This window comes from Kuraishia capsulata, genomic scaffold (assembly GCF_000576695.1).
Source record: "Kuraishia capsulata CBS 1993 genomic scaffold, Kuraishia_capsulata_scaffold_3, whole genome shotgun sequence".
NCBI classification, from domain to species: Eukaryota; Fungi; Ascomycota; class Pichiomycetes; order Pichiales; family Pichiaceae; genus Kuraishia; species Kuraishia capsulata.
The window spans coordinates 1,220,359-1,236,249 of NW_019172952.1; the positions used below are offsets into that span (position 1 = coordinate 1,220,359).

At 44.7% G+C, this 15,891-nt stretch overlaps 7 protein-coding genes across 7 annotated transcripts; 2 read left to right on the top strand and 5 right to left on the bottom strand.

Moving 5' to 3' along the window:
• Window positions 1-22: 22 nt before the first annotated feature.
• KUCA_T00002883001 (uncharacterized protein) lies at window positions 23-567 on the bottom strand (the record flags this gene model as incomplete). The annotated part of the gene is made up of 2 exons (XM_022603172.1): window positions 23-278; window positions 440-567. The coding sequence occupies 2 exons, from the start codon at window positions 565-567 to the stop codon at window positions 23-25; spliced, it is 384 nt and encodes a 127-aa protein (XP_022458904.1).
• Window positions 568-1,216: 649 nt separating this feature from the next.
• On the bottom strand, window positions 1,217-2,827 carry KUCA_T00002884001 (uncharacterized protein; the record flags this gene model as incomplete). The annotated part of the gene is made up of 1 exon (XM_022603173.1): window positions 1,217-2,827. The coding sequence occupies one exon, from the start codon at window positions 2,825-2,827 to the stop codon at window positions 1,217-1,219; it is 1,611 nt and encodes a 536-aa protein (XP_022458905.1).
• A 2,619-nt stretch (window positions 2,828-5,446) lies between these two features.
• Window positions 5,447-7,045, bottom strand: KUCA_T00002885001 (uncharacterized protein; the record flags this gene model as incomplete). Its single annotated transcript, XM_022603175.1, has 1 exon — window positions 5,447-7,045. One exon carries the CDS (start codon window positions 7,043-7,045, stop codon window positions 5,447-5,449), a length of 1,599 nt encoding a protein of 532 aa, XP_022458906.1.
• Window positions 7,046-8,053: 1,008 nt separating this feature from the next.
• KUCA_T00002886001 (uncharacterized protein) lies at window positions 8,054-9,355 on the bottom strand (the record flags this gene model as incomplete). Its single annotated transcript, XM_022603176.1, has 1 exon — window positions 8,054-9,355. The coding sequence occupies one exon, from the start codon at window positions 9,353-9,355 to the stop codon at window positions 8,054-8,056; it is 1,302 nt and encodes a 433-aa protein (XP_022458907.1).
• A 2,524-nt stretch (window positions 9,356-11,879) lies between these two features.
• Window positions 11,880-12,797, top strand: KUCA_T00002887001 (uncharacterized protein; the record flags this gene model as incomplete). The annotated part of the gene is made up of 1 exon (XM_022603177.1): window positions 11,880-12,797. One exon carries the CDS (start codon window positions 11,880-11,882, stop codon window positions 12,795-12,797), a length of 918 nt encoding a protein of 305 aa, XP_022458908.1.
• Window positions 12,798-13,499: 702 nt separating this feature from the next.
• KUCA_T00002888001 (uncharacterized protein) lies at window positions 13,500-14,156 on the top strand (the record flags this gene model as incomplete). Its single annotated transcript, XM_022603178.1, has 1 exon — window positions 13,500-14,156. One exon carries the CDS (start codon window positions 13,500-13,502, stop codon window positions 14,154-14,156), a length of 657 nt encoding a protein of 218 aa, XP_022458909.1.
• Window positions 14,157-14,234: 78 nt separating this feature from the next.
• KUCA_T00002889001 (uncharacterized protein) lies at window positions 14,235-15,542 on the bottom strand (the record flags this gene model as incomplete). The annotated part of the gene is made up of 1 exon (XM_022603179.1): window positions 14,235-15,542. The coding sequence occupies one exon, from the start codon at window positions 15,540-15,542 to the stop codon at window positions 14,235-14,237; it is 1,308 nt and encodes a 435-aa protein (XP_022458910.1).
• Between the last annotated feature and the right edge of the window lie 349 nt (window positions 15,543-15,891).

Genomic DNA, 15,891 nt, shown 5'->3' on the forward strand with positions numbered 1-15,891 from the left:
CGCTTGTTTCTTGAGCCTGAGCCTAGGCCTTCTGGAAAACAGCGTTGTCCAGCTCCTCCTTCTCTTGAGCCTCAAACTCGGCCTGCAGGATGTATGGGGTCAAATAGGCATCGTCCTCCTCTGGCTTAACCGACTTGGCAGCCGAAAGAACGTGGTGCGACAGCGACAACTGGTGAGCAGTCAGAATTCTGTAGTTTCTGGCATAACTCTCAGAAGCAGGCAATCTCGAGATCGCCTTTTGCATAACTGGAGTCTCTTCGATGAGGATATCGTCGAGTCTGGATGGATGGTTAGTAGCAGCTACTGGATGTGTTGAGACGAAGACAACCACGTCCGGTTTTATCACATCAAAATACGCTCCCAATACGGTTAAACAGTCCCGTTTAACCCAGATAGTTTATTCAGCGCTTCAGATGAAAGTCACACAAAAATTACTCACTTCAACCCCATCTGTCTGTAACCAGAGTAGGAGGTAAAGATCTTAGCAGCTGGACTGAAGATCTTGATCAAAAATGGGTTCTTGGTGATGGTGGCAGCAGCCTTTGCAACAGATGTCAAACTAGCCATTGTGTCAAATTTGATTGAAGATCTGTGTTGGTGTGGAGGTTTGAAAGTCCAATTGGTGAACTGTCTCGGATTTGAGTGATGTTGAATGATTCTTCTTTCATTGGATGGGTTTCTGGTTATGAGCCGTTGGTGCACGACCTTGCAAAAACGTACAACACTCAAAGTAGTTCCAACTCAATAAGTTGCCGCACAGAATGCTTCATAATATCCGGTTAATGTAAGTCGGGAGGACATAAATCTTACTTCGTTTGCGTCGGAAAATATTTTTAAGCCGTTACGCATTGACTGCTCACTTTGAAGGTATTGATTATCGACGTAAATGTCCGATTCGAGATAGGGATATATTTCAGCGGGGCGACAAAAGCTGCCAGACTAACACAGCGTTTTCTAACACCAGCATTGATACCTTACACAGATTCCGAAAAATGTAACAAAAAAGCATGAAAAATGGTGAACCGTTCCTCCCATTAATGAATAAAAAACCACCTCATCGGAATTGGCGAAGCGGCAGCAGAAAAGTAATAAAGCCAACTGGAATTCTCTGTGTCATTGTAAAGATGGATGGAATGCTGGCCTGATACATATAGTGGTGTCTCGGCTCCTTTGCCGAGGAAATAATAATGGTAATAAAAAATCGTCCCTTTTTAGATCATTTGGAATCATTACTCTCGCGTCTTTTTCTCATCCACCCGAACAGCCTTGAGGGCTTAGAGAGGGGTGGAACTTGTAAAAGCTCAGTTTTCTGCAGGGATCCGTTGGACTCAGCCACGTTCTTGGTCACCATTGGACCTGGCTCGCCAAAAATAAGATCATCATCGTTGTGAATTATTGTGGTATCATCATTTCTCAGTGTGGTGTCCATTCCAGTGGATTCAGGTGAAATATCGCCCATGAGTTCGTTGTATATTATGGAGTTCTTGGACTTGTGAGTCTTCGAGGAAGAGTTCCGCCTATGAAACCTGCTCGACAGCGAGTTGAACAGCGAGTTGCTTTTCTTGTGCTCACGCTTGGAAGCTACCGTAGATGCATTTCCTGCAACTGTAGACTTCTTAACTGGTGATCTCGACCTGGAGATTGAGAGTCTAGAGGAAGAATGCGAATGTCCTGCCGACTGAGATGCCGATTGACTAGACGACTGCGAGAAGGAACCCAGAGATTGGGAGTAACCGTGGTCACGATGAAACCCTTTAGGGATATCGTAAGGAACACTTTCGTACTGGAAAGGGCTCACTGAGGTCTTGAGACCCGACCCGAACCGCACGGAGTTTCTCACTGGCGATCTCGAGTTGGAGTTGGAGTTCGCACCAAGAGACGAAGGAGGAGGCATCAGACTCTTTCCCTGCTGTAAAGATCTAGAAGAACGCAGAAACAGGTTTTCCTTGTTGTTGTTGCACGAATCTAGACTCGAACGCTTCAGACTGTTTGGGGTAGACGAAGACAGCTGGTTGTTGTAGTAAGACTGGTATCTCACCTTCCCACGAAGCGAGTTGATGCTCGGGGTATTGATGGAAGAGACACCGGAAATCCTAGGGTTCTGCTGCTGTTGCTGCTGTTGAAGACTGGAGTTATTTGAGTTCAAAGACTGGTTGGAAGAGTTGTCCAGAGTCAATTTGCAATTAGAAGCCAAAGACGAGGAATCGCTCTGGCCAAACAACCGAAGTTCATCCTCATCTTCCTCTTCAATGTCCTCCACAATTGGATTCTCAGTTCTCTGGGGCGAGCCCAAGGTAAAACGCTTATCAGAACTGGGAGGATTGAAGAAGTTCTCCAGCTCGGGTGCACTGCCTGTCCGCTTGTGCTTGATCGTATTTGCGGTCTTCAGGTTCAAGATGTCATCTAGGTTGATCACAGCATCTGGGATATTGGTGAACCTGTCGATTTGCGCCTCCTCAGTCACAAAGAAGCGCGTTGGAGGCGACGCCGGAGTTGCCGGAGTAGTCAGAACAGGTGGAGCAAATGCCTTCAATTCGGAACAATCTGGAGTCAGGATTTGCACTATTGGCAAGTCAGTGTTCTCAATCGACTGAGAATCAAAAGGCCTGAGCGGGCTGGAAGTGACAGAGCTGGGAACCGAGCGAGACATCAAAGATGACTGGTTGGACCTGGAAGACCCGTTGACGGATAAGCTGTTGGAGCTATTGTTCCCCAGTTGCTGTTGAGGGGGCATGAAAAAGCTCACATCAAAATCACCACTAATGGCAGAAGACCTCTTGTGAAAATGGCCTCTTCTAGGAGCCTGTGTTGTTGTGGTAGCGCTCATGGTTCGTGGTCTAAGCCTTCTTCTGGAGGGCTATTTCCGTAGCAAGGTGAGAAAAACGAATAGCAAAAAATAGCAATTCGACGGGACAGATATGGAAAACGGGCTTCAAGTATCAAACTCGAAATCCCCTAAACTTGTTCTTCAGTTGGAAACACCAGCAACCAACGACCAAAAACCAACAACCAACAAGCCTGTTCGGTATGTAAATGAGTGACTAAAACCAATAAAAGCTTTCAATAACAAAAGAGAACCCTGAAATATTTTTCAAACACAGATCCAAAAGAACAAAACCAAACGCTTATTCAAGTCAGGGGGCTTGACTCAGAATGGTGGTGAGAATGTTGGACGTGTCACCTAGTTGGGGCTACCTTGTGTACGTCTCTCTCTCAGACAAAAAAAATGCAAACGAGTGACTGTTTCGAGCGAGACCAAAAACAAGTAATTTGGTCAAGCAGAAAACGTTTCAAGCACCAGAAATTCCCACCGGCTTGATAAGAAGTTGAGGGGCAGAGTTTAGTTTTAAATAGAGAAGACTGAAAGGAAGAAAATTTTGGGAACAGACGGATTTCTCAAGTCGCACCTCGGGTCTTTGAGACGCCTACCGAAAACGAGAAAGGCTTTTATGGTTTGGGGAGTCTGTATAAGCCGGATGTTTGCGGGACCCGGACACGGCAGAGTAAAATCCTGTTGAAAGGGGTATAGCCTCAAAACAGACATCTGCATGACGCACTCGAACTGAAAAAAAGCTTCCATGGCGCTTTTTGAAGGGTCAGAGACAAGAAGGTAGTGGATGGTAAGTGAGAGGGCTTAAGTTTTCTACTTTGTTTCACACAATAAAGCAGCGGCTTTGTTTATAATGAGTTCTACCTTTTGTGATTATCTTCAAAGATATGTCTGGAAATTCAGGAGTGTCTTATATTGTCATTCCACACAACCTCAGAGAGTGTCCAGGCGATGCGGACCTCGCAGCACCTGGCAGCACCCAGTGAAAAAATCCCGAACATACGGGGATCAGATTGAATTCGTTATTGAGACATGCATGCCCTGCTAAAACTGAACGAAAACTTGATAATAAGTGATGCTTATCTCTAAGGCCCACCGTAGGACCGCCGGATCAGCGTTATCTACAGTTGTTGGTGCGCATGCTTAGCTTTTAGGCCTTACTGCATGATTTTTTGCGAGATTGAGATTCATGAGTTTCGTTTGAGCCCAGAAGTCTGAGCAGTCGCACTGTGTCAGATGAACCAAAGTTACTGCGAGGGCTGTACGGTGGTGGTGTCTAGTGCAGTGCTGTTACTTACAAGTGGTCTGGAACATAGTATATATTGTAATCTTTTTGTTTCTAGCGGAAAAAAGACTCCTTGATTATCCAAACCGACTTACGAGCGTGCCTTCCCATGTGCCTTCACTAGTCTGCAAACCATCTAATTTGTCTTGCCGATGCCGATGGACCAACCAGTTTTCTGCTTTTTATTGGTTGCAGGAGTCTGTACCGTGCTCAACTAGTTCTCTAACGGGCATATCCTGGAGATCAGTTCGCCTCACTGGAGTGGTGGTTTGCGCACCGTGTCATAGTCCACGGATGAGGCGTGGTCTAGAATGTGACGGCACAGGATATTCCTATTTGTGACTGACTGGGATTTCCTACGTCAAGTCTTCTAGGTCCTCTTGACAGCATGGCGTTATCATCGCGGTAGCCTCGAGATACTTTTCACAGCAGGACAGGAAAAGCAATGAATTGTTCATACAGCATGATTACATGCTTGATGGCACGTCTGGTGGCATACCCTTACACAAGTCTGATGACATGCGTTCCGGAGAACCGGGGATCAATTCTCCTACTGATATACTTTCTCTTCCGCACCACATAGGTACTATTTAGCGTCCGATTCCTGTTTTCGCTTACGTCTGGCAAGGACGGGAATTTGGACATGGAGTTAGCCTGAAATGATTTGTTTGTTGCCTTCTGTGGGGGCGATTATACGCCAGTTTCTTTTTCGGGGTCCACTGATGCATCTCTGTAAATTTTCCTATTCTGGACAGATGAGTGGTTTTTACATCAGTCGGGCTACCATTCCATCCGAGATTCCCAGAGGGGTCCCGACTCACGTCATCTCATGGTGGCACTGAATAATATGAATAATAAACTCATTGCTGAAATGCAGCCGGGTGAGTTGTAAGGGGTTTCCAAGTAGTATGGGACGACAAGCCCCGGCTCAGTCCATGTTGTTGTTTTACGACCATGTTATTTTACAACCATGCTATGAAACGATCATCACGGTTTGACTAGGTTGAGTTGCAACAGTCGCCGTACGACAGCTGTTTTGTAGACCGAAGGCAAACTTTAAATACCGTTTAGACACACTGTTGCTTCCCATGGGTACTAAACAAGCCGCATCAACTCCTTTTGTACCGGCCGGATGCGGTCACTCAACCGGCGTTTCGGGCCAGTTTCGGTTTGACTTCGGCTCATTTCCCCTCGTTACCAGGAGGAGATAGCGTAAATGATGAAAGCTGAAAAGACCCGCTACAAGCAGTGGTGTATCAGCCTACGGCACAGATTGTCTTTTAAAAGATCAAAAATGGATTTGAAAGTTGCTGGAATACTCAACGCATGAATCAGATAGATGCGGTCTCCTCATCAAGTTTGGTAACATCGAAGGATGCGAAATGTCTCGCAGAAACTCCACGCTCGAATAAAATGTCAATCTCCTGGAAAGACTTATTTGCAGTTTCTGGTAGTCTGAAGTACGTCCACACGGTGAGGATGAAGCTGAGACCGCCAAATAGAAAACCAGTTTTGCCTCTCCATCCATCTGCGAACATGTATGGAAGACCAGCACCAAAAGCAATGCCGCATAATGACGAAGAAGCGAGACTCAAGGCGATAACACGACTCTTCAAACGAGTAGATGGTATTTCACCCAGGATTACGAAAGTGAGAGGGCCAATGGTGATCTGGTAAATGGCCTGCCAGAAAACCATCATAACGGCCTCACCCCATCTAAGTCCACTATCTTTGAGGTAGTTTGGTGCCGAGTCCAATCCACCCATTATGATGAGAACTACACCTAGACCTGCACAACCGAACAGGAATATTGGACGTCTTCCGACGTACCTCATGAGGGGCCACGAGAGCAGCGTCATGGTGAAACCAATGGCATTGACACCAACAGCTAGGTCAAAGGCATTCTTAGTAGTGAGACCAGCCAGTTCGAAAAAGTAAGTTAGGTAACTAACATACCAGTTTCCCACAAGAACCTGCGCGCAAAACACTCCGACACATATTTCTGTCCTTCTGATGCTCACTTTTTTGAAACACTCGGCATAACTAGCGGCGGCTTCAACTTCCTGTTCGAGATCGTTTGTTTCTTTCATGAGTTCAATCAGCTCATCTGTTTGCGATCCCTCCTCGGTATCCCATCCTAATTTCGTCAATGAGATTTTGGCATCGCTAATTCTGTTTTGACGCACAAGCCACCATGGAGATTCAGGGCACCAGAAAATACCGGCCAAGATTATGGCAGGCCATGCCCATTGGACTGCAAATGGAATGCGGTAAGACCATTGAGTGGTCATGTTCTGGCAGCCAGCTTGAACACCCTGGGCGGTGAACTGACCAATAACAAAAGCCAAGTTACTGATGGAAGAGACAATTGGTCTCAGAGGCAGAGGAGCAATTTCAGCAGCATAGGTTGGCGAAAGAGCCACGAACACACCCCAGACGACACCTGCAATCATCTCACCGACACAGATGGTGCCAATATTTTTGGCGAAAAATTGAATAAAGTTGAATCCCGTGACAAGGATGCACGAAAAAATCATTGTGTTCTTTCTTCCCCATTTCTCCATGGGCCATGAACAGAGCAATGGGCCAAGAACTTGCCCAATAGGAGAACCCATACTAAGGCCAGTCTGCCATGCGGCTGTGATCTCGTATCCACCGTCCCCGTCGGGCTGTCCATATTTTTTGGCAAAAGAAGGCAGAGCATAAAAGGTTGAGATCAACGCCTGATCATAACCGGTCATGACGATACCGAGAGCCATGAACAATGCCCAGAACAATGCCATAGGATATTTCTTCAGGGCCTCTCTTATTGTCAGGTCCTCCTCGGTCATCTTCTTCGTCTTCTCGGCAATAGTCTTGATCTTTACATCAAGATCAACGGCCGAAGCCACCGGAACAACTGTTGTACCAGGTAGCTGTTTCTCGTCCATATTAGTTGTGAAGAATTATAGATATAACTCAACTTCCCGCCAAAGTGGATGATCGTGAAATATTTCCAGATGGACTTCTGTTTGTCTATTTGCGAATTGATCTGGAATTGATCTGAAATTGATTCATAAAATAGTTATGGGGGCCAATTAGGGCTTATATATTGTGCAGGCTCCTAGGACCGATTTCGTATGCATGAGGTTTATCAATAAAGATCAGATTAGGCTTGGTACTTTGAGTACTCCCACACGCATGCCCCGTGTTTTCTGCACCAAATTTGATAGATAAGCCATTACATGATAACGATATGCCCACTGTCAATAGAGATAAGGTACATGTGAGAAATTGTAGTACAAAAAACACAGATACGATACGCTTAAGACAAGTAAACTACCTTCCTTTCTTGACCACCTGGTTTTTTCCGTATAGTATATGGAGATTCCGTGAATTTTCACTAATCTTAGATAAAGTAAAAATCAGGAAGGAAGAGAGCATGCCTCCTTGCATGCAATCTGCATGAGCATCCAAATCGGGCAGTTAGGTAGCACATCGAGAAGTTGATCCGGCCAAATAATCCTCGGGATAACCCATCGACTGAAGCTTCCGAAAGAAATGGGAAGGACTGCGGTTGATAATAAAATTCAGCTTAACTTCAAGTAGGGAAGCATACTTATTGAGAGTTGGTCACTTCTGATGTCTGATGCTACATTGGCTTAGCAAGGCAGGGGGAGCAGAGGAAGTCTGGAATGGGAGCCACAACAAGCCCTGGATGAGCTCACAAGCGCAGAAAAGATAATTCCTAACTTCGGAATATGACTCCCGGTACACTTAGCCAACTCTGAGACTCCACCTACAAAGTTTACTAGACATATATGAGAGTTGAGATTGGCAGGAGATAACTTGTTATTTTTTGATGGGCTTACCAAAATGGAGAAACTGGATGGTGCAGAAGTCATTCGGTTTTGCGTAGAATCCACTTCAAGGCTGCAAGACCTTGAATGATTTTGAAGTCATAAGAACATGAATTCAGATGATTTATTTGCGGGCATCACCAAGTCAAATGCATCAGAAACATTCATACCAAAAGTATATGCCTTCTCTAAGGCATTTTTCATATTGAGAACATTTCCGGAGTGGAATCTGTTGATACAGACAGTCAATAGATGACAAACAAATTGCCTATGGCTTGGAAGCCGAGCATGCTTTGCAGCAAGATAAATAGGCCAAAGCATCTGCATCTCCAGAGCAGTCTCAAATTCGAAATATTGAAGCAAATCAACGAGCTCAAGCTCAAGCTTGTCAATGATATTGGAGGCATTCTCAACCTGGTATAATTCAGTAGCCTCGATCAATGCTGACAGGGACCAGACCTGGGCTATTCGTAATCGAAGCATGTATAACGAATCTATGTTGATGCTGTTTGTGGAGCCAGCCGACAACGAGGATGTGTCTAGAGGGAGATATGATCTGTAAGCTTCGATTCTGGCTCTGAGACTTGAATAGGATGCAACTAGAGCCGCATCCGAAGTGAACCACGACTCGGAATTCCTTTTTCTGCATTTCATTTCTGCAATGCTATGAATACATTCCAGGATTTCGGGTGGACAGCCCACCACCTTGAGACAGTTTGACCTATCTTCGGAAGTAAAGCAAAACACAGCAGGACAGCTTGGTGATCTCCAGGCTCTAGACGAGACAGACATTATTATTTCGTTGTAGTACATCTGATAAGCAAAGTAGTCAAGACTCAGCTTGTCGACCACCGCAGCCTTCTTCATCTCTTTGACAATTGTGGAAAACACACTCATGAGACAAGGGCATAATCTGCTCACTCCATCATCGAAGATTTCGTATAGCAAGATGATGTAGATGTAAGTCATGATCAGAATTGAATTCTGGATGAACGTGTCGGCATTCGCCTTCAACTCCATTACCATCTTTTTCAGTAAAGCTGAATTATTTTGCCACGAATTCAAGTTATTGTCAGAGAAGACGATATCAGAAAAAGGCAGAATATTCCCGAGCCGAGTTATCATGTTCTCGAGATACTGAACAGCCTTCTTATAGTGAAATAGGCTTTTCGTTTTCTGTGATATGTGAATGCAAGCAAGCGAGCAAAACCCATCTCGAAGGCTTTCATAGGGACAATATTTCAATGCAAATTCGTACCACGAATTGACTGGTTCCTGATCAATCAGCAAGCTGAAAGTGTTGTAGAAATGTTTCAGTAGAGCAGTATCATCCCAATGTTCAGACTCCTCGCTGAAGTCACTCCTATCAGTAATTGAATGGTCCAGAATGGACATTATCATGTTTGGTTTCACCGATTTGCTATCAGCATGTGCCGGTTCTTTGAAAATGTCTCGGCCTCTGGGTCTCCCCCTGAAACCTACTACGATACGACCATTGGTATTCACCTTAATTGACTGGTTTCTCTTGTCATCAACATCAAAAACAATCCTTTTTCCATAACCTTGGCACAGCCTTGCAGTGGTTAAGCAATTGAGACAATGCGGCTTCGTTTCGTCACACTTTCGCCGTCTGGGGTTGAATATATGTTAGCGGATTCACGATTCCTGAAGCAATGCGGGCTTGACTCACCTTCTTCGGCAATTCCAACATCCTTTAAAACTCCGCTTGGGTTTTGAAATCCCTGACTCAGAAACAACATCGCCCATGTATAGTCTAAAAGGGAGACAGTGACAAACCGCTACTTCGGTTTTCAGGGATGTACTAATCAGCGACTGGAGACTTCTTGATGAGTGGTTGAACCGACCATTATTCCGAGGGTGCAATGTACCGGAACTTATCTTGTTAAAAATTGTGCATCTCACTGACTCTTGTTAAAATACGGACTTGTACGAAATTGTGCAGCGAAAACAAGCTTAAATGTCAAAGTAACGGAAGCATAAAATTGTTCTATGCTCATTTGTAGAAATTTTGAGGCGCTCTCTCTTACCAGTGAGTGGGCTGCTTTTTCTTGTCCTAAGGAGTTGGTGAAGCTATCCTTATGCCAGTAGAAGATGTCAATTTTCTGACGAGTCAACTCTGAAGCAATAGTTGTCTTGTTTTCTCCAAGGCTCCCTCCCCTACGATGCATTTCCGAAGCTTCAAGGAGTGGGAGTGCATGAGCAAGCTGAGAGGTGCTAAATTTAAGGTTCTTCTGTACGGATATGAAAGGGATAGTTGCTGAACCGTGCATGAATTGGCAATCACATACACATTTGGAACTTCCTTTCTAGCTAAATATACTGCCGGGTTCACGATAATCTCCAGGTCTTCTAGAACGTTTTTTTTCGAATATTCCTTCAAGATTTCCTGTTGACGCTGCATCATCTGTTTGACATCGCCATATCTATGTGTGTAGAGTGCGTCATGATCTGCTTGACTGCCTGACGCTCGAACGCATTTCACTTGAGACTTGGCTGTGAAGGAACTGACTCTGCCTGATGGGCATGCCAATGGTCTAGCCAAGCGGTGAATCGATATTGCGAGCTGGCTGGCGAAGGAAACTTGAGTTGTGAAATTAGTCGGAGATTACTTTACTTGCAGGGCTTCTTTTTTGAAGCAATTACTTAGGCCATGCAATAATCACTTTTTTACCGCCATTTTGTTCCTTTTTTTGTGTCTATGTTATTGAGAAGTCCTCAATAGCTGGACCCTTCTGGTGACATGAATCTATCAATAGCAAACAATTTATTATACATATAAGAGGTCCTACTTGAAAAGTTTTTTTTCACCTGTTGGTCCGTCGTGAGCTTTTCACGTCTGGTCGAGTTCAGTGAACTGAATGTCACCTCGAGGTTTTTCAAAAGTGTATCCAGATAGGCCTACCTCCAGCCTATTCTGTCATGATCCGATTACTGTAAATCAAGTAATTTTTATTTGAAATGAAAATTAGATAATGATGAATAGCTGAGTAATAAATTCATTATAAAAAAATCACGTGCCAATAAATTCAAAACGCTATATTTACCCATTGCGTTTTTTTGTTTGTAATCTGCGGGTTTAGCTCAGTTGGGAGAGCGCCAGACTGAAGTCAAACTTTGGTCAAACATTGGTAATCTGGAGGTCCTGTGTTCGAACCACAGAACTCGCAATTCTTTTTTTTAGAAAAAAAAGATCCAACATATTATTTTTCGCTTAGAAAAACAAGACCAAACTCGTACGACGCCTCCATTTGAACAGACCGCGCCATCAGTCAGTTTACACCCGGTGTTCCTTGGATCCTATCTTACCAATGCGGAACAGCACCAGAAGGAGGCTCCCTATTACATCATAATACAAACCGGTTCTCCATTTCAAAAACCGCTATCATTTGACTAGTTAGGGTATGGCAATGATTTTGGACTCCGGAGGTTTTCTGTTTTTATGTAGCAATGTCCGAGAGGCTTAAGTGCTAGTCGGCAATAGACTTCGATATTGCTAAGAAATTAATGCTATCGACAGCCTCCACCCTAACCAAGCCTTCGACAATGGGACAAAAGTATTCTCGCTTCAACCAATAACGTCTTATCAGTCCAGGATAGTTGCCTGATTTATTCCAATCATTTGGCCGTTTTTCGCTTCAATTATCGTCCCTTATTAGCAATCGTTGCCATAAAGAGTAGTCGAAATACAAATCTCGCACCGGAGTGCCGATGCCAACGGCCTTATCCGTCTTATCGATGCAGCTCTGGCAATCGTACCAAACGCGGGCGTTGGGTGATTTTGTGTCGAGTTTCGCCGCCTGTTATATATACCTTGTTGTGTTCGTCAGCAGATTAACTCTGGTTATTTTGAAAGAAACACAGAATAATCTACATTTCAACAATATCAACATCCCCTATTTCAACCATGGCTCCCACAGTATTGACTGCTTCCACTTACGGAAAAGACAACGTAAAATTCCTCAAGGTCAAAAAGGACCCATCCAACCCCCAAAAACAGGAGGTCATGGAGGCTACAGTCAAGATCCTGTTGACTGGTGATTTCGACATTTCCTATACGAAAGCAGACAACTCGCCTATTGTTCCCACCGACACTGTCAAGAACACCATTCTGGTGGAGGCCAAGACGTTTGACATCTGGCCCATCGAGAGGTTTGCAGCCCATCTTGCTGAGCATTTCATCAAGAAGTACAGTCATGTTTCTGGAATTGATGTCACCATTCACCAGCATCGCTGGTCAAGAATCACCAAGGAAGACGGAACTCCATATGACCACTCTTTCTTGAAGGATGGCGAGGAGCTAAGAGTGGCTTCTTTGAATTACAAAAGAAACGGGGACTTTGTGCTGACTTCTGGACTGAAGGACCTGACTGTTCTCAAGTCCACCGGGTCAATGTTTTATGGATTTCACGACTGTGACTATACCACACTTATTCCCGTGACCGACCGTATTCTTTCTACCGATGTGGATGCTGCATGGGAATGGGATAGCAAGAAGCTCGGTTCTATCAAGGCCATCTATGGACTTGCCGAGTCCGGTGCCATTGATGCTGCCTTCAAGCACGCCAGACAAGTGACTCTGGACTTGTTTGCTATCGAAAACTCGCCTTCTGTCCAGGCTACCATGTATAACATGGCTTCCAAGATCTTGTCGCTGGTTCCTCAGGTCAGGACGGTGTCATACTCGTTGCCCAACAAGCACTATTTCTTGATAGATTACAAGTGGAAGGGCCTCAAGAACGACAACGAGGTTTTCTATCCATCTCCACACCCCAACGGCCTGATCAAATGTACCGTTGCGAGAGATATCAAGGCCAAATTGTAATGAGATTTTTCTAGACTTTTGATAATGTACCCGGGGATTGGTCTTTTGGCGGCCATTTTTTGTAACGAATGCATGGGTTTTTGCTCCTTTATTTTTCAGAAGTGTCCGTATTGTCTCGTAAGAACGGTTGCAAATTGTGGTGATTATATGGATATATAGTCGGTGGGGATGGGTGTTTGTTGAGAGGTGAACAAGACTGATGATATCTGTAAGATCAAACCAGTTTGCTCAATCACTGCCAATATTCCAAAAAATTGAGCCACCTCTAATAAATGAACCAGTATTTCTCGTATCAACAAGTCAGAACATGTCATTACGATTTGGAGATCAACTTACCCTTGTGTCCAACTTCCCTCTTGTTCAGGTCAGATACCCAATTCTATGGAGCGCGACTGATCACTGTAGTATGTCGATCGGCTAACGATTGACCATTCAGACCAGCCACCACCTTTCGATCAAATCACCTGCCAACAAATCGATAACAATCGTGTCCTCCACTGGGCCATTCTTCATCTCCTGTTTCCTGTTGTCGATACTTTGAGATCGTTCTTAACACCGATCAACCATCTGGGCCGCACGCGCCACACGGGTTAGCCAGCACACTACCATGATGGCAACTCTTCCAACACCCGAGGACAGATGGTATCAACGACTTACGCCTCCATTCCTCAATCTGCAATTCTTAATTCTATAGCGGTGGTCATGTTTAGTAGGATTGGAATCAATGCCTTTGGCAGATTTAACAAACCTAGTTTTGGGAGGGTGTTCAAGAACTATGCCAGGAGAATGAACTCCACTTCGTCTTCGGGGCCCCAGAAGAAACAGACAGGCATCAAAGGATTGGTTCAGGAATATGGTTACAGTGCTTTGGGAGTATATCTCGGATTAAGCTGTCTTGATCTACCCATTTGTTTTGGAGTGGTTCATTACGCAGGAGCCGAGAAAATTTCTGAGTGGGAGGATGTGGTGAAAGAATGGATTGGACTAGGAAAGAAGACAGAGGAAGAGAAGGCAGAAGCTTCCAAGAAGTCTCCCAGTTTGCTTACGGAGTTTGCAGTAGCATACGGAATTCACAAGTCGCTGATTTTCATCAGGCTACCGCTGACTGCTGCAATCACACCATCTATTGTGAACAAACTGCGTGCTTTGGGGTTCAACATTGGAAAGACAAAAGTGTCAAATGTTGCTTCAGCCGCGGCAAGATCGGTCTCCGAGCACGGAGTGAGGCAGACAATTTCCAAGGAGGGAACAAAGACGCTAATAGCAAAGGCTAACAGCGGGACTCCGACTCCGATCAACCCAAAGTTCGGCAACAGCCGTCCCACCAAAGCACAGAAGTGGTGGAATTGGTTCTTCTGAAAGAGAGAGAAAGGACAAACAGTGATGCAAGCACATTTAATCTATGATACATGTATATAACGATAGTCTCTGCCATCCCTATCTGAAACGCGAGTAGTACTTTTCCTCGGCGAACCTTTTTTCAATGAGATCCAAAACTTCCTTTGGATAGACATCTTCGACTTTCTCACCTCCAAGTAACACCCTTTGCTCGTGCTCCTTCTGTTCTTCCTTGGTCATGATAAGACAGTTCTGTAGAGAAAGCTCCTTGGAAGGATCCCATCTGGAGAGCGTCAGACGAGTTGAATAACCCGAAATAGGAGATTTTCCTCTAAAGACCTCTTCCAGAATATAGTTGATATCATGCATTGCAATTTGGACTCTCTGGTCCGATTTATGTAGACGAGATTGTTGGGCAGCAAGACTCTGGAGAATGCCATCGTAGACTTTGTATCTGTTTTTACCTTCCACTGGATCAATAGGGTATCCAGAAACATGAGTAATCACGTACGTTGCCAAAGCCAAACCGAACATCCCCGGCATGGTTCCCATCACGGGCAAGATCCTCACTCTGAAATTTTTTAGCGCACTGAGTTCGTCCACATGGCCCTTCTCAAACTCTTCATCTGGTAGAGGCAGCAAAGATGCCTTTCTTGGATCGGGTTTCTCAGCAGAAAAGACAACTGGAATTCCAGTGAAAATTCCTCTTTTCTTGAGCCTTCTTCTTACTGATCTTGCTAGCGAATCCTCGTCAGTGGTGGAAATATCACCAATGTTGATTCTGGATGGATCTGATTTGCATGCTGCACCCATTGAGGAAATCACCCGAAGTTTTCTGTCATGACAGAAAGCGAGCAAATCGACTTTCGTGTCTATGTTATCAATGCAATCCACTATGTATGTTGGGTTTCCCTCCACCAACAATCTCTCGGCCTGTTCTATGGTCCATAGTTCGTTAATGGCCTCGACCTCCACCCAGGGTGCAATCTCAAGCAAATGGCTCTTCAAACACTCAACTTTAGAAACACCAACATCACCAACCCTTGCAACTGCATGTCTGTTCAGAGACGACAAGGTGACCTGGTCAAAATCAATGATCCTAATCTTGGACACTCCAGATCTCACCAACGCAGTAACACAGTTTGAACCAACACCACCGGCACCAACGACAACCACAAACTGCTGGCGGACCTTCTCCATGCCTTCCTCACTTAAAAAAACGTAGTTCCTCGCAAGTTGTTCGCGTATTAACTCTTCTGAGTATTTGATCTTGGGCACGTTTTTAGACTTGGTAGGAACCGCACTTGCTCTTTTGGTCTTGAGGTAGAAATGGACGGATTCAACTACTCCCACCGTCAGGACGGCAGTTAAAGTCATATAAGATGCCAGCCTACCGCTTGACGACATCCTTTGATTCTCGAAGACTGTTCGTTGTGGAGAAAATTGGGCAGCTGGGGCCTCTGAAAAATTTCCTCAAGTTTACCATGCATCTAAGGAAGACGCAATGCAGGTGCCGCACTACCGATATTATGCCGCAGGGTATGTACCTTGAAAAAAAGTTTAGTTGATTGAAAGAACAGAAATTGATTTTATTTTTTTATATCAGAAACAATAAGAAGAACGATAAAATCCCGCCAAAAACAGAATAAATTGGCGAGGCAATTTGAGGGTTTGCAAGCCCAGAGAATGTGGAGACAACATGTGTTGAGGAAACTGCTGTGCTAGCCACACTTGCAGATGGGGTCACAAACGCAGT